The 22,883-nt window shown below is 46.2% G+C and overlaps 1 protein-coding gene across 2 annotated transcripts in view; it reads left to right on the top strand.

Annotated features, from left to right (window-relative positions):
* Window positions 1–3,851: 3,851 nt before the first annotated feature.
* The window catches only part of Ralbp1 (ralA binding protein 1), a 36,805-nt gene continuing 17,773 nt past the window's right edge, over window positions 3,852–22,883 (top strand). The window contains exons 1-2 of one of the 2 annotated variants that reach the window (NM_001393664.1): window positions 3,852–4,027; window positions 21,330–21,582. In NM_001393664.1, the coding sequence (NP_001380593.1) occupies window positions 21,339–21,582 (244 nt within the window). In that variant the 5' untranslated portion in view covers window positions 3,852–4,027; window positions 21,330–21,338. Of the gene's footprint in view, window positions 4,028–4,285; window positions 4,528–21,285; window positions 21,583–22,883 lie in introns of those variants that run through there. The other variant, NM_032067.2, reaches the window with a different exon arrangement.

Below are 22,883 nucleotides of genomic sequence, written 5' to 3'. Positions count from 1 at the left end.
CAGTAAGATTGTTGACAGTTCGTGGTTTTCCTCAGAATTCAGTACAGGAAGGGGTAGGGGAGTTATTCTGAGAACAGTTATTTTTGTCTTAACTTAGCTTGGTCTTGGTCAGAGTGGCCCGGTCATTCTGACAACTAAAACTTTGTTTTTACATTTTCAGAACCTTGTTTCTATATTCTTTTTTTTTCTTTTCTTTTTTTTGGAGCTGGGGACTGAACCCAGGGCCTTGCGCTTGCTAGGCAAGCGCTCTGCCACTGCGCTAAATCCCCAACCCCTTGTTTCTATATTCTTAAAAATTTGTTTCCACACAGGAACCTCGAGAGCAATTCCTTGGTGAATTTTTCTCAATGGCAGTGTTTAACGCAAGTTGAGCTCAACAACACTATGTATGGCAAACCAATACATGCGTGTAGTTAGAGAATACTGTCAAAGGAGAACAAACCAAACCAATGTCCAGTGCTTGTCTCCCACTGTCTGAGGGCGTCATATTTATACCCCTCATCATGGGTCCTTTCATGAGTTTGCTACATCAAAACATCCTTTCACCTGTGCCTGCTTCAGGAAAACCTTCTTTCACGTGTTTGCTTTAGCAAGACATCCTTTGTGCCCTAGCAAACTACTTGAGATAGCTTTCCAAAGAAACTAGAAGTTTCCACTTCATATCCCCCTTCCTATTTAAGAACTGTCCTTTTATTATCATTAGCAATCTACGCTCAATAGAAATAATTGCAAGAACCATCACATTTTCCAATAAAGGGCATGTGTACAATATGGTCAAGTGATCGAATAAAACAACCTCAAATTTCTATCAATATACAATACTTCAAAGAAAACAGTTTTAATTTTCTATCAATCCCTGATCATAACTAATCACAGCCTTCCATCTAGAGGATAACAACTATAACACATTAAATGACCAAACCTACCACCCCAACAAGGGACTAGGGCGATGATGTTTGTAAAATTACTCTGCTGAATTGGGTTGAAGGATTCCTATAGGGGCCCCAAGGAAGAAAATGGTTACTTTGAAAGAAGGTAGCTGTAGCATTTGATGCCCAGTCTCTGTGTTTTTAGTCTCTGTATTGTCTGTGCTCTGTGAGATCGGTCATTAGGGCTAGCCCTTTTGAAGTTGATCTGCATGTATTTTGGGGGAGAAACAACCGAGCCAGTCTGTGAATCACCTGGGCTATTTGCTTTGTGAAGACATGCATGTCTCAGCTGACAAGAGTTTCTCCCTCATCTGATCTAATCTTTAAAAGTTTTGTTGGTCACCATATCTTTTATTCCCTGTAGGTACAAAGGCATAACCATTTCCCCATCTTAAAACTATTGCAGGTTTCCATTCTAACGTCCATGAACCCTTATAGTATGTTGGTTGGCCTAGCTCCTCGGTTGTTGTGATAACCCAGTGTCTCTCAGCTGCTGCAGTTCCTCTTTCACCAACATTAAGAAAACTGAGAGTCAACAACGCATTACTTAGTTTGTCCCTGGGGGGTTTTACTCTCCTTTTTTGTTTAATAAGCATCTCTTTTAAGGTATGGTTGGCACTTTCTGCTTGTCCTGTGGGATTATGTGGTATACCAGTAACATGTTTTATACTGTAATATGCAAAGAATATAATACACACACACACACACACACACACACACATATGAGCATTATCAGTTTTAATTTGTGCAGGTAACCCCATAGTGCTTTGGAGTGCCTTTTCTTTCTTAAATAACACACACACAACACACACACACACACACACACACACACATACACACACAACTTGTAAATAGCATTCTTAGCCTTATTACTGTAAATACTAAATAGTGTTGTGATCCAAATTACTAAAATAGGTGTACTGGGGGAGATGAAAGGTTCGCTTGCATGTACATGACACATGTGAGTTGGGGTGGAAGGGTTGGCATAGGGAAAGGAAGCTTCCTAGGTACTTCACGTGGCTAAATCAATTATTAGATTAAAAAGTATCAATAACTGTGAAGGAGCTAAACCTTGACCATACTTAAAGTGATCATACATTAGCCTGCCACAGATCCTGGATGCTAACGGAGGTTATGAGACTTCTGGGACAGGACTAGGCACCTGCTCCCTTGCAGAGCAGTGTGGTTCTCAACCTGTGGGACGCCACCCCCTGAGGCCAAACGACCTTTCCACAGGGGTCACCTATCACCACAGGAAAGCACAGATGTTTACACCACGATTCACAACAGTAGCAAAATTACAGTTGTGAAGTAGCAATGGAAATAATGTTATGGTTGGGGTCACCACAGCGTGAGAGACTGAATTAAATAAAGGGTCTCAGCATCAGGAAGGTTGAGAGCCACAGTCGTGGAGCAACAAGTTTTATGTTCACATCAGCTCTCCTATCCTCAGTCCCGTGGGGGTGATGCAAGTCAGCTTGGATGGATGTTGCACAGGCAGAAAGTTTGCATCATAGCTGAAGAATGTTTGGATTAGAGAGCCCTGGACTCTTGCTAGAGCTGGAGCCTGGTGTTTGCCTCGTGTTCCTAAGGCCCTATGTTCAGTCTGTAGAGCTGCAAAAGACGAACAAGACCCATCTTTTTAATAATGGGCAGCAAATGAACCTGCCTACCTTTTGTCCCAAAACATGCTGTATTTGTTTGATATTTTTAACTTCATCCTCTCCCTGAATTCTGTTTAGCTTTGCCCCGGCAGGAGACAAATGGTTCCTAGATTTGCAGACCTCAAATACTTCACTGTACCAGAAAAGAAAGGAAGCTGCGGTTTAGTGGAAGCCTCCATCTGTCTCTGTGGGTTCGTGGGTTCTGCTTGGACATGATGCTTATTTCTAAAACAGTTACCAGAGTAAATGGTTCTGTGGTGCTCCTTAAGTGGGAGGGGAAAATGCTGAGAAACAGCCCTGTAAATACCTCCATTAGCACAATTGAATAATAAAAAGTGTGTAAAGATTATTCCTGGATTGGCTCGCCCGCTGAGGCTCACATAAACACAGCACTTAAGGATCTCAGAAGGGAGTCAGTCTTCACTCTAACTGACCGCTCTTGCTTTTCCCTCTACCTTGCTGTGTCCCCTAACTCTCTTTCAGCTTCATTCACTTCCAGTGGACAGGCCACGTGATGTTGCAGTAAATATGACCACCGGTGAATTACTCAGTAAAGAACGCCTCTTTCCCCACCTCATTATTTTATATGTCAATGTCAGGAGAGGGTTCATAAAGCCCTGCTCAGACCAGTGCCTATCCCTTGGCCATATCAGAACTGCCAGTGGGAAGGAGCATTTTAACTGGCATACTCACAGGCCAGCTTCTCCTGGAGGCTGTTTTATTGCTACAGGGGTTCTGGAAAGATCCCTCTAGGACCTCAGTGTTCCACTGAGGGTGACTCTTGCGCAAGGAACGGACTTGTCATATTTGAGGAAAGATGGCTGGGGGGCATAGTACAGGACGGATCATCGAAATCCATATGGCTCTCGGAAAGAAGCATACACTAGAAATCTCATCTCTCTTCTGACTGCCAATGCTATAAACCCAGAATACTTCAAAGGACTGCTGTTTATCACGGTATACACCGGAGAACACTCCTTCAGTCCTTCATGGAGGACTTCGGGAGGATATTCAGCTGTTTCTGTTTGCGAGCTGAACATGATGCTGTGCAGCTTTAACTCGGGGGTTGATTGCTAACTGCTGAGCTAAGTGGGTGGGAGTCAGCAGTTCCCCGCAAGCCAACACACTAAAGGGATCCTGCGGACTTCCCCGCATAGGCCCCAAAAGCTTCCTTTCTCCAAACCCCAAGGCAAGAATTCTCCAACTGAAGATCTCCGCCCAAAGAAGGCCAGCAAGGTGCTCCGCCCAGAGGCGGGGTGGGTCGGCAGCCCAGGCTGGTTTAACTGGTCGGAACCACTAAAGTACGCAGACGCTTGGGGGAAAGTGTCATTTTCGATAGCTGCGGACACCCGGCCAGAGCTTGGGGAGGATTGCGCTTTCTTTCCTGCAGAGCTCCGCAGGGATCCCACACTGTTTTCACTGGGATTCGCTCCGGTAGGTGTGTGTTCCACTCGGTCCCCAGGACACTGCGCAGGCGCCTGCAGAGCCTTAGCGCTTGGCGCATCCTCTCGCGGGTTCCCTGTTTCCCCAACGAGTTCCATCTCGTGAGGCGCGATGCTTTCTGGGTGTTGTGGTTTGTGTCCGAGACACGGGCCTGCAGTGGCGGGGGTGGCGGGTTTACAAGAACTACAACTCCCGGCGTGCCCCGTGCGAGGACAAGGGGCGTTTGCCCTAGACGCCCCTAGCCGTCACGGCCAAGGATCGGAGGACCCGGGAAGCCGGCTGCGGCGGGAGGAGGGCGTGCGCGTGCGCGCTGGGCGGCTCGTCCTGTTCTGTCCCAATCATTGTAAACAGGCGGAGGCTGGGCGGGGTGGGAATGGGGCTCCCGCGGCCGGCCAGGGGGGCAGCGCAGGAGGCGGCGGTTGTAGCGGCAGCGTGAGTGCGAGGAGGCGGCGGCTGCAGCGGAGCGGACGGTCGCTCGGCGGCAGGCACTGGTCAGTGGCGGGGAGCGTTGGCTCGCGGGGGTCGCAGCGCTGCAGTGGTGTCTGTGGGAGCCGTCCGGCGCCCGGCCTTGCGCCCGCGCCTGTCATGCAGCGTGCTGGGCTTGGGATCCGGGGCTCGGAATTGGAGTTGGGGGTGGGGGGCGTGGCTGCCCCGCCTTACGTTGTCCGCGAAGGCTTCACTCCCCGAGCTTGCTCCTTTGGGGTGGGTCACCCCGCCTGCCGGACAGGCCTCCCTGGGACCTCCCGGTGTGTCCTGTGCTGCTGTGGGAGCCAGGGGCTAGCTGGGAGCCCAGCTGCTTCCTTGGATCTTCCAGGCCGCGGGGCATCCCTGCGGGCCACACCTGGCCGGAGCTGCGGCGGGGGACTGGCCTGACGCAGTCTTCCGGTTTATGGGTCTCACCTGGCTCGCCCACCTGTCTCCGCAAGCGGGGTGGAGTCGGGGAACAGCTCCTGCTGTGGCTCGTAGCCTGCGTTGGGCAGGGGGGCGACCCTGATTGTAGCGGTCCTTGTTTCAGGGTTCAGTGGAAGTGTTCGGCCAGATCTGGAGTTGAGAGCTTCGTTCTCAACGCGTTTTCATGCCGGAGTGTTCTTAGTCCAGGCCAGCTTTCTTTTTCCCGTCTTTTAAATATGTCGCAGTGAAACAGAGTTTGACAAAATATTCCACTTCCCAGTCTTCTGAAGTAGTGCTGGTTCAAGTTTGGGGATCATTACAAGGATTCTTCCAGAGAGAACAGCGCAGTTACCCTAATGTTATTGGAGATCACAGCCGTTTTCGTTTGGAGGTCTATGCCTGTGACAGAAGTGTGCTATACACTGTGTACATCGAGCTGTTCCACTGCCCAGCCTCAGTGGTGTTGATGGAATGAATGCCAGTGGGCTACCACTGAGTAGCTTGGGAAGCATTACTCATACCTGGCAGTTATTGACCAAGACCTTAGTGATAAGTTAATAGGCCTACTTTGGATTTAGTGTTCAGGTGCTAGCACTTGGAAAGGAAAGATCCCATCACTTTCTGTACTAGGAATTATATCGATGATTTCAAGGTCCTGGGTATCTTCCTCGAAATGAATAACTTCCTTTTAGTGGTGTTGGCATTTACAGGGGTTTGGAGCTTCTACTTTTTCAGTGTGTCCCATAGATTGGAGAGAGATAGGTTAGTTTAATAGCAGCTGCTGTTAAATAATTTTTAAAACAAAGTATCTAGAAGCCGGCTGGTGGTGGCACATACCTTTATTCCCAGCACTCTGGAGGCAGAGGCAGGAAAATGTCTGTGAGTTCCAGGTCTGCCTTGTCTACAGAGAGGGTTCCTGGACAGCCAGGGCTAAACAGAGAAATCCTGTCTCAAAAAACAAATCACAGAGTATCTAGAAACAAGGTAAGATGACTGAATTTGCTGTCTTTTTAAACGGTGGTTTCTCATAAGTTTACAGGGACCGTTTTCCTCATAATTTAGAGAGACAGAAGTGGTATTTTAAAAATTGAGTACTGGGGCTGGAGACAGGGCACACTGGTTAAGACGTTCGCAGTATGACTCTTGGAGAGTTACAGGGTTTGCTCCCCAGAAACTGTTCCCAACTGTCTGTAAGTCCAGCTCCCAGGAAACCCAACACCTGGTCTTCACAGGCAGTGGCTCACCTCCCCCTGTAATTAAAGATAATACAAATCTAAAAAAATGAATATTAACTTTATTTTGTACAGTTAATTTGCATAGTCATAGCTTGGCAAAGAGAAGATTAGGTCCACAACACTACAGAACACTATCCCAAAGTATGTTCTGTTATTTTCTTTTTGTGTGTTGGGGTTGGGGGTAGATGGGGGTGGCAGGGTCTCACTGTGAAGTCCTGGCTAGCCTGGAACCTCCCTATGTGGACCAGGCTGCTTCAACACAGAGATCTTCCTGCTTTTGGCTCCTAAGTGCTGGGATTAGATATGTGTCCAGCTATTATTTTCTTTGAAAAAGAAAGTCTCTGATAGACTTTATGCTAATATATGTGAGACAGAGCATGGGGGAAATGCAGATTATTTAGAATACAGGAGTAGAGAGAACTTGGAGGAGGATAAGAGCCACATTCAGATGGTCAGAGTTCTCTCTTCTTTTTTTTTTTTTTTTTGGTTCTTTTTTTTCGGAGCTGGGAACCGAACCCAGGGCCTTGCGCTTCCTAGGCAAGCGCTCTACCACTGAGCTAAATCCCCAACCCAAGTTCTCTCTTCTTAACAAACAATACAGAGGTGTATAAAATCTATTGTCCTATACACACACATGTATGACTATGTCCCGGGGATTGAGCCCAGGGTCTTGGGCATGTTAGGAGAGCATGCAGCCTGCTCTGCAACACTCATCTTGCAACTACAATATGATCCTTGGATTCTGTAGAAAATATGGGGGTTCTGTGGACTCTACATGACATAATCCTCAGAGAAGCTGTAGGAGAGGGCAGTAGGTAGAAAAGGGCATAATGTGAGTGGTGATGAAAATACAGGTCGGGAATGCTCAGTTGAGGACATCCAACATTGTATAAGCAACCAGGCGGCCGTAGAAGCAGTGGGCAGTCCCGGAGGGACTAGTGTAAGCAGAAGTGTGTAAAGTCAGCTACACAGACGACACAGTCGGATCTGCGAGGCTAGCTGCCTTAAGGGTAGCTGCATGTGGTGGTAGAGAGAGTGGAGCTGGGGAGATAGTCTGTATACCATCAAAACAATTTCAGCTCTGCCCGGCCTGCAAACAGGAGTCACTGAGACAGAACGGGGAGTGGTGGGGGTGGGAGAAACAGACTGGCTAACCTATGCAGTCTAACCAGGGTCTATCCCCCGGCTGTGCCAGGAGGATGAAGATGAGGCTACGCCGTGAGTCTTTGGAAACTGTACCACGCTGAGGATTGTAGCCAGGTCATAAGACTGTTCATGGGATTTAATCATGTTTTCACTTTAGAAAGACCAGCGTAGAATTGTGGAGTATAGACTGCAGAGTACAGAGAGGGGTAGATGAGGTTGACTATGGTAGGACAGCCTGAGACAGAGACTTGAGGAAGTGGACTACATTTGAGGAGAAATCACGTGCTAACTTCTGGCATGTCGAGTGGATGTTTTTGTGAGCAGGTAGAGTCAGAGAGCTCTGTCGTCAATTGTGAGTTTTAGCCTTTAGCAGCTGAGCTGTCTCTCCAGTCCTGTCATGTTATACGTAAGTGGTGCCGAAGCCTCTGGGTTAGGGACTACCACACAGGAAGAGTTTGCCATCAGCAACCAGCTCTGGAATAGGCCACAGAGATCAGCACAGGAGGGTATGTTGGAAGGCGACCTTCAAAAACATTTGGTAATGCCAAGGCATCCATCCATGAGGGAATCCTGTTGCAGAAGACAAAATAGGGTCTTTGTTTGTTTGTTTTTTGAGAGGGTTTCATTCTGTAGATCATGCTAGCCTTGAACTCAGAAGGAATGCCCCTTTCTCCCTCAACCTTCAAATGCTGGACTTAAAGGTATGACTCATCGTGTCCAGCTGATAGGGTCATTTTTAAAAAAGGCTACCATTCTTCCCAACTAACTCCAGGAAAAATTTGTGAGAGGAAAGCATCACCAGGTGTGGTGTCAAATGGCTGTAATCCCGGCACTTGGTAGACTTCTACAGAAAGTTCGAGACCAGAGAGCTTTCCAGAGACCTAAGACCAAATCCCAGTACCATGCTGGGTGCTTTGTAACTGCCTGTGACTGTGGCTTCTGAGGGATCAAGCACTCTTGGCCTCCAGGAGCACCCACAGTAACCTGAACTTTCTTTTTTTCTGGGAGGCAGGGTCTCTGTGTAGTCTTGACTGCTTTGGAACTCACTGAGTAGAGCAGGCTGGCTCCTAAGTGCTGGGATTAAAGATGTCATTGTACCCAGATGTATTAATAAAAAGTAAAAATAAATATTTAAATGCTCTAAGTAGTTGGTCAGAATAAGAATTATGAGTCTTTTGAATTTGATAAAGATGCTTAGCAGTGTATTAGGCTAAATTTATGGCAGCTTGGTAGGGGAAGAAACTTCATGTCCATAGAGTTAGGAGGTCAGAGGGTGGAGGCAGCACTTGCTTTTCCGGCTTTAGTTCTGTGAAAGGGTCTTACTCTGGCTTATGCTTGCCAGAACTCACAGTGCCTCTGCCTTGGCCTCCTGATTGCTGGAATAACAGGCATATATACGTTAGCTGAGAAGAAAAGAAAGAGTAGAAGGTCATAAAGGTCGAGGGAGGGATTTTTATCATGCCCAAAACTTGAACCTGCTATAAAAAGAACACTTTCTGAAATGCATCCCTGAACCCATTTTGTTTATTTGTGAACACAGGTGCACATGGAGGCCAGAGGTTGGGTTTGGGTGCCTCCCTCCATAGCTCTCCACCTTAGTTTTTGAGGTAGAGACTCTTCGGTGAACCTGGAGTTCACTGGTAGAGCTGGATGGCTAACAATTGAAGATACTTTCCTGCCTCTGCCTCTGCCTCCCAGCACTGGGATCATAGGTGTTGAGAGCTTGTGCCCTGCCCAGCCTACCTGAAGTGGTTCTGGGGGATTGGACTCCTCATGTCTGCATGACAAGGAACCTGGGAACGAGCTAGCTTTTCAACTCAAATTTAGCCTTTTAAAAAGTTACAGATCAGTGTGGTTTAGTGCTGGAAGTTGTGTGAACATGATAACATGATTCAGTTCCAGTACTCTGTCAATCCTATCCACCCTCCCCCATGCCACTCCCCCAGCCCTCCAACCTCTGCAGTCACTCATCGGTCTACTTGCCCATTAGTGGACTTTCTGTGCCTGCTCATTGCCTGTTTTGGAAACTTAATGTGAATGTATTCATGGTCATCTGTTACTGACTTCACCTGTACAAGGATTGTCTGTGTGGAAGCCAATATCAACACTGTGGGATTTTCTAAACAATACTCCACTGTCCAGATTCACAGGTTGAGCACCACCAATCCCAGAACCCAAAGGTTTAGGTCTGGATTTCCGATTTTCACCCTAGAGTTGCCTAGGATGCTCTCTCCCTGGCCAGGTGCCAGCAGAGCACACCCCCTGCCTGTACTCGTTTAGAGCTATGCTGGTTTCTCTTCCTTGCCAGGTGAGCACCATGACTAAAAGCGGTGTATGAGGAAAGAGTATACTGTGCGGGAGGGATCGGAGGCCATCGTGGAAGGGAGGCATGGCAGCCAGAGCAGGAGTGGAGGTTGGAGAAGGGAGCTGGGAGGCCACATCTCCATCCATACACAGGTAGCAAAGAACAAACAGAACGCTATCTTTGTTCACTTCTTGTCTAATTGAAAGTTAATTTTAAGGGTTTTTAAGGGTCGGGGAGATAGCTCAGTCAGGAAGGTATTTGCTGGGTGTCTTACTTAGGATTTCCGTGGTGTGAAGACACCATGACCAAGGCAACTCTTAAAAAGGACAACATTTAATTGGGGCTGGCTTATAGGTTCAGAGGTTCAGTCCAGTATCATCATGGTGGGAGCATGGCAGCATCCAGGCAGGCATGGTGCAGGAAGAGCTGAGAGTTCTACATCTTGACCTGAAGGCAAGAAGAAGACCAAGAGGAGACTTTCTTCCACGGGGGCAGAGTTTGAGCATTAGAAACCCTCAAAGCCTGCCCCGACCGTGATGCACTTCCTCCAAGGCCATGTCTATTGCTACAAGGCCACACTTCTTGACAGTAGCACTTCCATGGGCCAAGCATATTCATACCGCCACACTGGGTAACCATGAGGACCTGAGCTCAGTCTCCAGAACCCATAAAACAGTTGGATGTGGTGGTGTCTGTGTAATCCCACTGCTGGGGGTCAGAGACAGCAGATCCCTGGGTAGCCAGCCTAGCCTTAATACTGAGCTCCAGGCCCAGGTGAGAGACCTCACCTAAAAAAAATAAAGGGCGGGGGCGGGGGGCAAACACTGGTGAAGATGAAGTTGGCCTGTAGCCTCTATGTGCACATACACTTAGGTACGTGAACACACATATACAGTTAATTTCAGCTGGCTCGTGATGGTAATCCCAGCCCTCAGGAGCCCGAGGCAAAGGGCTGAGGTTAGTGTTGTTATGTAGTGAGATCCATCTACATTACATACTCACTGCAGAGGTCGTGGCACTATGCACTTGTATGCACTCCTGTGTTTGGAGTCTGAACACCCAGTCCAGGAGTTCAAAACTTCTCAGTTCAACACCAACCTGGGCTACATGAGACCTTGCCTTTAAAAAACAACTCAAGAGAAAAATCGAGAAATGAAAGAACAATAAAATTCTTTCCAGTAGCCTGTAGTGGTGCTGCCCTCCTTTAATCCTAGCACTCAGGAGGCAAAGGCAGATGGATCTCTGTGAGTTTGAGTCTAGCCTGCTCTACAAAGGGAATTCCAGGATAGCCAGAGCTGTTTCACATAGAAACCCTGTCTTGGGAAAACAAAACAAATACCCCAACCAACTAAGCAACCAAACAAAGAAAAAACTCCTTTTCAAAGTTTTAGGTGTAGGATCTCTAGATCCAGGTATCAGTATACTTGCTTTCTATACAGATAAAAGTACTCCGTGCTCGCTCTGCACTCCAGAGAGCTGAGATGCACATCTCCCGCATGGACTGGCAAGATGACCTAATGGATGGATAATCGCTGCCAAACCTTACAACCAACCATACAACATGTCATGCACATACATGCACATACATAGTAACGCTTACACACACACACACACACACACACACACACACGCACGCGCGCAATGAACCTAGATCATCTGCCAGACTCTAAAGCCCACTTTGTTTATCTGGCTGGCTCTTGGTCTGGGTGAAGTGGAAATGATGTATTTGTAATGTTCTGTTAGCACTCATATGCATAATGGGTCTCCTCGTGGAATTTGCATACAGTATATAATGTATTTCAACCCCACTCACGTCCTGCCATTCTCTTGTCTCCGTCCCTCCCACTGCTCTCCCTTCAACCACTCATCCCTTTTGTGACCCACGGGTTTTCATTAGGACTACTTATGGGAATGGACATGGAGGTTATTTAGAGGGGTGTGGACAGCAGAGTACAGCTACATCACAGAAGAAAATGTCTCTTTCTTTCCTAGCCACATTAACTGCCAATAAATCTGAAGGGAGGGTGGGGCCTCGTGAACCCCTACCCTAGCGTGTGTGTGTGTGTATGTGTGTGTGTGTGTGTGTGTGTGTGTGTGTATGTATGTATGTGTGTTGGCGGGGGCAGGGTCTTAACTATGTATGTAGCCCTGGCTGGACTTGTAGATCAGGCTGGCCTTGAACTCAGAGAGCTGCCTCTCTTCTCAAGTTCTGGGATTACAGATGTGTGCACCACACTGCATCTGGCTGGTTTTTTGGTAAAGGATAATGTTCAGGGTGCATAAGGGTGAAAAGTCTGCTCTGCTTGTCACGTAGGCTGCTTGGCAGTCCCCTCCGGCTGCTGAGACCTTGCCTGAAGGATAACAGCTTGATCTCCCAGAGGTACTTTAAAATATTAATCACTACCTTTTGTTTTTAAGGATTTATTTGTATTTTATGTGTATGTATTTTGCCACACGTGCATTGCGCACTGTGTATGTGGTATCTACAGAGGCCAGAATGGTATTGAATCTTACGGAACTAGAGTTGCAGATGGCGGTGAGCCACCATGTGGGTGCTGGGGACTGAGCGCAGGTCGTCTTGCAGGAGCAGCCAGCACCCTCAACTGCTGAGTGAACCCTGTAGGTATTGTATGCCCACAGAAGCAGAAGCGTGCACATGAATGTATATATTTGTAGTCTCAGACAGTTCCAGTATAATATGTCCAGTACTAGGATTAGGGTTTGCCGAGCACTTACCATGGGGCAGTGCTGGGACTGTGGCTTGATGTCTGAGTGAACGTCTTTAAACTGAGTGTCTTGAAATCCAGCAGGCATTTAAACATACGCTTTTGCATAAAGGCTGTTGAAACAGAAGTGGTGGTAGCCCTCGGAGTGGTTATCAGAGCTAGGACATGATGCCAACAAGTGTGGCACTTCATTAATCAAGGGTAAGGTAATCAGGAGCAGTCAGATTTGAGAGGCAGCTCTCTTCTCAGGAACACAGTGTGGCACCTGCATGGTGCATGCAGTCACACTGTGCGCAGTGTTTTTACTATTTGTGCCCAGGGTCTGCTCTTACGGAAACATAATAGCGTCAGTACTGAGAATGAGACTTCGTGTTTTCCTGCCATCACTTCTCAGCGTGTAAGAATCGACAGCACATCTTTGGAGTGCATCATTTTAGAATGTTTGATTTCAAAAACTGCGACTGTCCAGACAGGTAAAAGTGACTACCACAGGAGCCTTGACAGTCCGAGTTCTATTCCTGGAACCTTCTGTGGAAGGGGAGAACCAGTTCCCAAAAATTGTCCTCTGACTTCCATGCATGTGCATGGAAGTATGTATGCCTGCTGCTCACCCCCTCAACACACGCATCACACATAACACACACAAACACACACATCACACACACACATCACATACACACATACACAATGATAATTTTTTTTTAGAAAACAGCAGTGCTCGAGTCTTGGGAGCTGGCTCAGATGGCAAAGTGCTTGCTGAGTAAACGTGAAGACCTTCATTCAGTCCTTGGCTTCCACATAAAAGCCAGTCATGATGGCACATGCCTGCAGTCCCTATGCCAGCACAGTGGACTGCTCAAGTCTACTGACTAGCCAGGCTCAGTGAATTGAAGAGCTCCAGGTTCAGTGAAAGAGTCTCAAAAAACCAGGTGGACAGTGACAAAGGACAACGACTGTGGTAACAACTTGTACATAGATGTGCACAGATGCACATGTGTCTACCCTCCACACACACACACACACACACACACACACACACACACACACACACACACGCACACACGCACACACAGACAGACATGTACCCTACAGACATGTACCCTCCATACATACACATACACATGTACTCTCCACACACATATATACATACATGTACCCTCCACACACACACATTTGCTTGAGTTTCATTAATATTTATTCAAGATTTGATTATGGAAAAACAAAAGGCACATCCATCTTGTTAGTATGTAGAATTGCTTTCATATGTGGTGGAATTACATATACACACCAAAAAGCTTTAAAATTATTTGTGTGTAAGAAGGTAGGGGTGTGTGCAAATACCACAGTGCTCTTAGGTCATAGGACAGCCACTCTAAGGTCAAGCTATCATGTTTGTTGACAAGCCTCTACTAGGCTCTGGACCATTTCTCAGCTCCCCCACATTGTTTTTAAAATAAATTTCTTTATGACTGTCAGTACTTACATACTTAGAATTATATAAAAACAGAAGTCGTGAGTGGAGAAAGTTGTGAGTGGATCTCTGATTTGCACTGCATGGGAAGATGTCGTCTATCACATGCAAACAAGGTGTCACCGTATAGAAGGCACTTGCCTAGCCCTAGACGTTAATGTCTACAAGATGATTAGAATCAGATCTGCGACTGTAACAGCACCAAGCACCCCGATAGCCACTTGAAAAAACAGTGCACTTAAGTTGAAGGAGAAAATAACATTTCATTCACTCTGAGGTAGCTGAAGTTTTTGGTGGCTTGTGTTGGCCTTGGGACTACAATTTTAAATTTTTGATGTCAGACAGAGTCACTCTGTCATTTCCTAGTCTGTGGGAATTTTTGCACAGAACTTTTTTTTTGTTTGTTTCTTTTTTTTTTTTTTTTGTTTTGTTTCTTTTTTTCGGAGCTGGGGACTGAACCCAGGGCCTTGCGCTTCCTAGGCAAGTGCTCTACCACTGAGCTAAATCCCCAAAACCATGCACAGAACTTTTTTTTTGCACCCTACCCCAGAAAACAGAGCTTCACAAAGTCCTTTAGAGGCTCGCTAGCAACCTGCTGCTGAAGCAAAGCTACTCTTACCTAGAGGTTGTGCAGCTCCCAGCAGACACTGTGAACCACTGTTTCCCTCAGACATGAGGTGCGTCGAGGTGCCACAGGTTTTGCTTGGTATCGCTGGGTGCCATAGATAATTTTTATCTGTTCTATTCTAATCAGCAGCGTGAATTTTATTTTTATTAAATAAAGTGTTAGTCCTCTCCCCCTTGTGAAATTCTAAATTTCAGGTTTTCTTGAGAGCAGATAATGGATCATGTTAAGATAGTTAGGTAGGCGGGTTGGGGATTTAGCTCAGCGGTAAAGCGCTTGCCTAGCAAACACAAGGCCTTGGGTTTGGTCCCCAGCTCCGGAAAAAAAAGAAAGAAAGATAGGTAGGAGGTTTCCCTGTAGAAGGATATGATATTTCTTCAAAAATGCCTCACTGTTTAGTTCTTGGTGATAATATTACATTTGTTTTTATTTTTAATTATACGTAGGCATATCAAATGTTTGTGCATTTGAGTGCAGGTGCCGGAGCAGGCCAGGGCTTTCTGATTCCCTTCAGCTGGAGTGACAGGTGTTGGTGCGCCTGCCTGGTGTGGGCACTAGGAGCCCCCCTCGGGTCTCTCTGGAAGAGCACTAAGTACTTATTACTGCTGAACCCCCCTCCCTCTCTCCCTCCCTATCTCCCTCTCTCCTTTTTAGCCAATGATGGTCCCTTTCTTTTTTGTCCCTAGCTAGTGATGGCACTCAGGCTTTGTTTAAGGTGGAGCCTAGTGTGGGTTTTGAAGCACATGCACACAGCTTGCAATGCTGCCTTTGCTCCCTTCCCGCCATTCACCTTGTAGGCAGTGGCTGCCGCTGTCAGGGTGTTATTGGTTCCTGTAGCTGAGTTTTCAATGTCTACTGTGCCAACCATCAGAGGTTAAAGCTTTCATGTAGACCACTGGACATGTGTTTCTCTAGATTTAGCTTCTTGAAGTTAGTTCTACACTGCCATTTTCTAAGGTGATTTGTTAAACTTTCTATCTTCTGCTCATTAGTCCTTTAACAGTTGCAAGTATAAGGGGGGCAAGTATACACTAGAACCTGTTACAATGTAATTATAGAATGCCACATTTTTAAAGTTGAGTCTGCCTGTGGGACTTGTTTTAGGCATGTTATTTTACTTTGCCACATACTAGGAAGCTTCGAGGGAAACAAATTATGTAGCTCAGTGAGGAGTGCCAATGACAAGTTTGTTTGTTAGGATAAGCACCTGGAGGTAGGAAAAAGCTGAGTAAAAGATTCAGGCTGATTTATAAGGAAAGGGCAGATGAGTAAAGTCTCTGTAAGTGCACCTTAATGATGTTAGTAGATTTGAGAAGGATTAATTATATAGCAGCTCAATTAGGTAATAATTGGTCTGTGGGGATGTTCATAAGGAATCACTTCCCTTGTAAACCTGCTGTCATATGCCTTAAACATGTTATCACGGGAGGATCTCGCTGCTCTTGGCATGAAACCTGAGCCTCATCTGCCCCCGCTGAAGGATTATTTCTGATCCACTTTAAAGGTTAAAATAGTAGTGTTTATAGTTCCAGAGTGCCTTTTAGCTATTTTAAAAGATGTATGACTCTTTCTGTGAAACCTGGATTTGTTTGTTTTGTTTTAGAGTTGACTTGTGCACAGCCCCTCGGTCCTTGAGTGATTGAGGTCATTCCTAATGGCCGGGGTGTTGCAGGTTTGATTGGAGGACATTGGCTTTCCTGCAGCAGTGGGAGATGGGAGGCCGAGGGGCCTATGCTGTTGTCATCCTTCAGAGGATCTGGGCTCTGACTATGAACCCCCCTTGGAGGAGGAACAGAATCTGGCCAGTGTGTACGCTGAGCCTCCTGGGACCTTGAGCCTAAGGTCTTCAGGCCTTCATCTCACTCTCCTTTGCTTTGCTGTTTTTGTTTGTATCCACTTAGCAAAGTACCTCTTAGCCTGGAGGACAACTTGGCTGTCAGTTAAGAGCTACAGGTCAGTTGCACAGCCTGGGGCATCTTGGGGACCCTCACATAGAGTCAGTGCTCTTCTGTCTCAGTTGTGAACCCTCCCAGGTATAGTTTTCTTAGACTTACTTCTTTTTTTTTTTTTCTCAATTTCTCAATAATACACTTAAGTTGATCTTTTTTTTCTTTCTTTTCTATTTTTTTTGCTATGCACATATGCACACAGCCAAAGCCGGCTTGACCCCACCCCCTTCACCCCTGCCCCTCCCAGTGCTGGGAATTATAGGTATGTGCTACTGTGGTCATCTCTAAAGCTGCTGTTTCTTGAGACAGCAGTTGTGAAAGTGCCTGGTAACTTGCATTGGATGAAGATCCGTGTCTCTCGGCCTGTGCTCCTGTTCTGTGCTTCAGCCCTGAACCGTGACAGTCCTGTGTTTTGTTAGGTCAGCTGCTCTGTAACACGGAAAGCAGGAGCTGCAGTTTGGTTCCTTTGCCTTCTCTTTCTCTTGAGGTGATGGTTGTATCTTCCTCTACTGCTTCATTTGCTGTGACCCACAGTTACCCCACAGCCCAGTGGCTCTTTCACTTGTCACACACATGTGCCAAGTCCCTGTTCTCATGTGTCTGCGGACTAGGTGGTCTCAGGCTCACTTTTCCCGATGCCTCTCCTAGGAACTCTCTGGGGATCACTGTCTTCCTCCTCAGTCTGCTGCCTGGGTTTTGTGGGCTTTTTGAGAAGCTGTGTGGGAAGCAGAGTTCTTGATGTCCTGAAAACAGCATCATTTTACCCATATTCTTGAATGGCTTTGGTATTGCCAGAGTTTTTAAGATGCTACTTTAATGTCCTTAAGTTTCAGCGTCCTCTTGGAAAGTTGGACCTGGTTTTTGTGTTTTAGCTGCTTCTGCAGCCCCCCTGCCTACAGGACCCCCCCCCCCATTCTCTGTGCTCTGAAATTTCATGTGTGTGTGCTGTTAGAGACACTTGGTGTCCTTACTATCTAGACCCTTTTGTTCTGAGATGGTCTCCTTTCTTTATTTGAAGAGCAAGAATGAATTATTCATACAAACTGTTTATGAAACAGACATTCCCGAGGTGGGCAAGATGAGACTTACGCAGGTTGGTTGGCATGAATTGAGCACAGCCTTGTGCTCCAGGCTAGTGTGGGCCACAGAACAGGATGCTGTTTTAGAAAACCAACAACTGAAACTGCAAAGTGCCCAGTAATAACTCTGAAACAGTAGGCTCAGATTCATCAATGTTCAGATACAAGCCCTTGGTGAAACAATATTTTGGACCCTAGTAGATTAGGTTAAAAAATTGTAATTTATAGATTGTTTTGTATAATTTATTTTTATTTTATGTGCATTGGTGTCTTGCCTACATGTATGTCTGGGTGAGGGTGTCAGGTCCTCTGGAACTGGAGTTACAGACGGTTGTGAGCTGCCATGTGGACGCTGGGATTAGTCTTTTTTTTTTTTTTTTTTTTTTTTTTGGTTCTTTTATTTTTCGGAGCTGGGGACCGAACCCAGGGCCTTGCGCTTCCTAGGTAAGCGCTCTACCACTGAGCTAAATCCCCAGCCCCGTCATTATTTTTAAGAACCATGAAAATGAAAACAAAAAAGTGAGCAGGAGGGATGGCTCAGTGGTTAAGGGTGAGCAGGAGGGATGGCTCAGTGGTTAAGGGTGAGCAGGAGGGATGGCTCAGTGGTTAAGGGTGAGCAGGAGAGATGGCTCAGTAGTTAAGAGACTTATTGCTCTTCAGAGGACCTGACACTGGCCTTAGGAGCCTCATGGTTGCTTAGAATTCTAGTTCTAGGGTATCTGATGTCTCTGGCCTGCTTGAGAGCGCGCTCTCTCTCTCTCTCTCTCTCTCTCTCTCTCTCTCTCTCCACACACACACACACACACACACACACACACACACACACACACACACACAAATACAGAGGAATGTTTAAAGAGCTAAAGCTGCTTCTAGTGTATTTGTATAATGGACATTTATAAAACACTGAATCAGTTGACTTTGTAATTGACTGAGCAGCCCTGGCTGTCCTGGAACTTTCTCTATAGACCTGGGTGGCCTCGAACTCAGAGATCCTCCTGTTTCTACCACCAAAGTGCTGGGACCAAAGGCGGTGCTATCGGGCCTAATTGTTGATTTTCTAGAATAAGATTTTTGATATTTGACTAATGTTTAGTGAACCAGTATGTTTGCTTTTGAAAGCTAATTACAGGAGATTTAAAGTTAGTAATCTGTTCTGTGTCTTTTTGTATGGGTGGGCAGTTCTTGACTAACTGTACATGAGCAGAGACACTACTTGAAAGGTTTTTGTTCTTAAACATTTGTCTGACGATTGTGAGTTCAGTTCTCTCTGGAGAGAACTCATTCTGTCACGTATGAGCCGCCATGCCATTTCATGTCAGAGTTACTGGGAAATTTATTTTGTCAGTTCAGCATGGAAACTTAAAAATAAGATAAGCAGGATCATATGTCAATGTAGGAGTAACTTTACCATGCAGGAGCATGGAGTTTTGAATGTCCAGATCTGGCAAGGCACTGGAGATGGCTCAGGGCTTGAGAGCTCTTGCTGCTCTTGCAGACAACCCAGGTTTGGTTTCTAGCAACCACACTGGGTAAGTCATAGTTGCGGGAACTCCACTTCCAAGGGATCTGATGCCCTCTTCTGGCCTCCATGGGGAATGCATGCACTTCATGCACATGCATGTACTCTGTACATCAAACAAACAAACAAACAAACAAATCAAACAACAACTAGAATCAAATTGTCCTTATCTCCAGGCTTTCCTGTCCTTAGGCTGCACATTTGTGCCTCTAAGCTCTTGCTTTAATCAGTTGACGTGGAGTTCCTCTATCCTGCCATACCCTGCCCACCTTGTGCTTTACCTGCCAGCTGCTGTGTTTGGAGCAGTGTCCTTGCCTGCTCCCAAGCTGGTGGTGCTCCCTTTAGTGTCTTTGTCTCTCACAGTTACTTTTGTTTCGTATCCCTGAGGGCATGCTGTGGACAGAATGTCTGTCATCTAGCTGGGTGATTTAGGGAAGTCACCTAAGCTCTCTGATCCTTGGGTGTTTGGTTTGTAAGTAGAACACCACTTATTTTCCCACTGGGCATGCTGTTTGTTAGTTATTCCCAAAGCCTGGGGGACCACCCCCCCACCCTCTTTTCTGAGTTGGAATTAAAAGCTAAGCATGGTTTGTGGCTTCCTCATTTTGCCAGCAGTACTCTTGAGAACAGATAATAGTTTATTACGTAGACATTCAAAGAGTCCTGGAGGAAGGGTTGCTCATGATTGACTTTTTTTTTTTTCCTTTGATAAGCTTTATTAAGATCTAATTTCTGTACCATAAAATATCTCTGGATATGGTGGCACAGGGCTATAATCCTAGCACTAGGGAGGTACAGGCAGGAGGATTAGAAGTTTAGGGTTATCTTTGGCCACATAAAGAGTTTGAGGCCAGCCTGGGCTACATGAAACTTGGTCTTTAAAAACAAAATGAAAGAAAGCACTAGGCACGGTGATAACTTTAATTCCAGCACTCAGCAGGTAGAGGCAGGAAGACCTCTGTGATTGCAGGGCCAGCCTGATCTACATAACAAATTCCAGGCCAGCTGAAGCTACAAAGAATTTATTTTATGTTTGTGTTTAAGGACAGTGTGTCCCTGTGCAGCCTGGACTGAAACCTTGATGCTGGTCTGTTGAGGTGAGACCACTTCCTGTTTAGGGTTGGTTGGATGAGGCTCCTTTGTTTCAGTGTAACTGCTGTACAGATCAGATTCATGATTCCCGCCATGGGAACTGTCTGATTACACAAGACATAAAATTGCAGTCTGTGAGCTGCTATTATGTGAGCCATTAAACATCATCTTAGCCATTGTAAATATAAAGTTGTGACATATATAAATTGTTGTTGTATACTTAACAACCTTTGTAATTTGTTATTAATGGCTGCTTTGATGGAGCACAGTTTACAGATACTAAGATTTATATCTTTTTTTTTTTTAAAGATTTTATTTTATTGTATATGAGTATATTGTAGCTGCCTTCAGACACACCAGAAGAGGGCATCAGATCTCATTACAGATGGTTGTGAGCCACCATGTGGTTGCTGGGATTTGAACTCAGGACCTCTGGAAGAGCAGTCAGTGCTCTTAACCACTGAGCCATCTCTCCAGCCCCAGATTTATATCTTTATATCTCACTTTAACTTAGAGTGAGGCCTTTATATTGATGAGTTTTTTAATTTATTTATTTTATCTATATTTTTAAAGACAAGGGTCTCTCTACGTAACCCTGGATGTCCTAGAAAAAAATATATATCATACATACAAACCTATCTATCATTATCTATTTCTGTATCTATTATATATATAATCTGTTATCTATTATCTATTATCAGTCTATCTGATCTATTGTCTGTCTGTCAATCTGTCTATCTTAGACCATGCTGGCCTCAAACTCACACAGACCTAACTCCTCATCCTCCTGAGTGCTGGGATTGAAGGCACCACCACCACACGCAGTGATTGAGTTCTTTTTAAAAGGGACTCATTATCATTTTGTTTGGGACCGGATCTCATCCTGTAGCCCAGGATAGCCTGAAGCGTGTTATGTTGCTCAGGTTGGCCTCAGACTTGCAGTCAGTCTGATGCTGGGATTACAGGTGCTTGTATCTCCCTTGAGACTCCTGATTTTCTTCTGGTGTGCCCGCCCAGTGCGTGAGGCCCAGTGCTTGCTTCAGGCTCCTGAGGACTGAAGTATGTATTCCTGGAGTGTAACTTGCGTTAGTAAGGTCACGTGGGGTGGGTGGATTGTCTGTGAATGAATGCAGGGTTCGTTGCTGAGCGTTGATGATGGTTTTGCCTCTGATCGTGTGTGCTGACTGCAGGTGTTCTCTTCCCTGCAGGTGTAATGGATAGGTAACAGAAGACCACTTCCCTTCCTCCTCAGGGCTTCAGCATGACTGAGTGCTTCCTGCCCCCCACCAGCAGCCCTAGTGAACACCGCAGGGCCGAGCACGGCAGCGGGCTGACCCGGACCCCCAGCTCCGAGGAGATCAGCCCTACAAAATTTCCTGGATTGTACCGGACGGGTGAGCCTTCACCTCCCCATGACATCCTCCACGAGCCTCCTGATATCGTGTCAGATGATGAGAAAGACCATGGAAAGAAAAAAGGAAAATTTAAGAAAAAGGAGAAAAGGAGTAAGTGCCAATTTCTCTGCGCTTTCGATACAATCCTCTCCTGCCTTGGTCTCTTGAGGGGTCTCGGTGTGGGCCAGCACACAGCTCGATGCGTCTTAGACGATGACTTCCACTCTAACTGCAGGCTCCCGCTGTCTTCTGGACGTATCTAGGCACTTGCCATTTTCTGTTCTTCATGTCTTGGTTTCTTAATTTGTCTGCGTCACAAAGATCCCAAATTTCCAGGAGGGTAAGCTTCCCAGGCTGTATTTTAAAAGTTCTGAATGGGGCTGGGGATTTAGCTCAGTGGTAGAGCGCTTACCTAGGAAGCGCAAGGCCCTGGGTTCGGTCCCCAGCTCCGAAAAAAAGAACCAAAAAAAAAAAAAAAAAAAAAAAAGGTTCTGAATGATGCATCCACAGGAGAAATTGGAAATTTCTCAGCTACTTACCCTTTAAAGGTGTGCCGTCCTTTGGGAGTTCTGTTGGAACTGAGAAAGAAGTTCTCTGTCTTAGCGTTTCCTTCCAGGGGTCCCTGCCCAGGGAAGGCGGCTTGCCCAATTATAGCTGTTTACTATGTTGAAAACAGACAGGATGATTCAAGTATTGCTTTTAAGAATGTCATAGTACGTTAGACTTAATTGCCTGGGAAGTCACAGATCTCACAAACACTTGGTGTAGCTTGGGCTGTGGCCACCGCAGGGCCTGGACTCTCCATTTTTTTTTTTTTTTTTTTTCCTTTTCTTTTTTTCAGAGCCGGGGACCGAACCCAGGGCCTTGTGCTTGCTAGGCAAACACTCTACCACTGAGCTAAATCCCCAACCCCTGGACTCTCCATTCTTGTCCTCAGAGTTCACCGCTTTCATCACAGACACTACCTGTGGGAGCGTAAGAAAATGAAAGTGGTTGGTTGGTTTGGTTTTCAAGACAGGGTTTTTCTGTGTAGTCTTGGCTGTCCTGTAGAAGACCAGGCCAGCCTCAACTCAGAGAGAGGTTGGCCTGCCTCTGCCTCTGCGGTGCTGGAACTAAGGCATGTGCCACCGCCACCCAGCTTGCCCTAAAGGTTTATGGTGTTTTAAGTTAAAAAATAATTTGAGGGGTTGGGGATTTAGCTCAGTGGTAGAGCGCTTGCCTAGGAAGCACAAGGCCCTGGGTTCGGTCCCCAGCTCCGAAAAAAAGAACCAAAAAAAAAAAATAATAATTTGAGAACTATTTGATAAAGTAACTTGTATGACAGCCTACTGAGAACAGTAGGTGGGTTGGAGTATTAAAAACAGCAAAGTGGGGCTAGAGGGAGAGCTCAGTGCTTCAGAGTGCTTGCTGTC

Source organism: Rattus norvegicus, chromosome 9, assembly GCF_036323735.1.
Source record: "Rattus norvegicus strain BN/NHsdMcwi chromosome 9, GRCr8, whole genome shotgun sequence".
Classification (NCBI taxonomy): Eukaryota; Metazoa; Chordata; class Mammalia; order Rodentia; family Muridae; genus Rattus; species Rattus norvegicus.
Note: the sequence above shows the minus strand (reverse complement) of the source record. Positions and strands in the feature narration are given on the sequence as shown.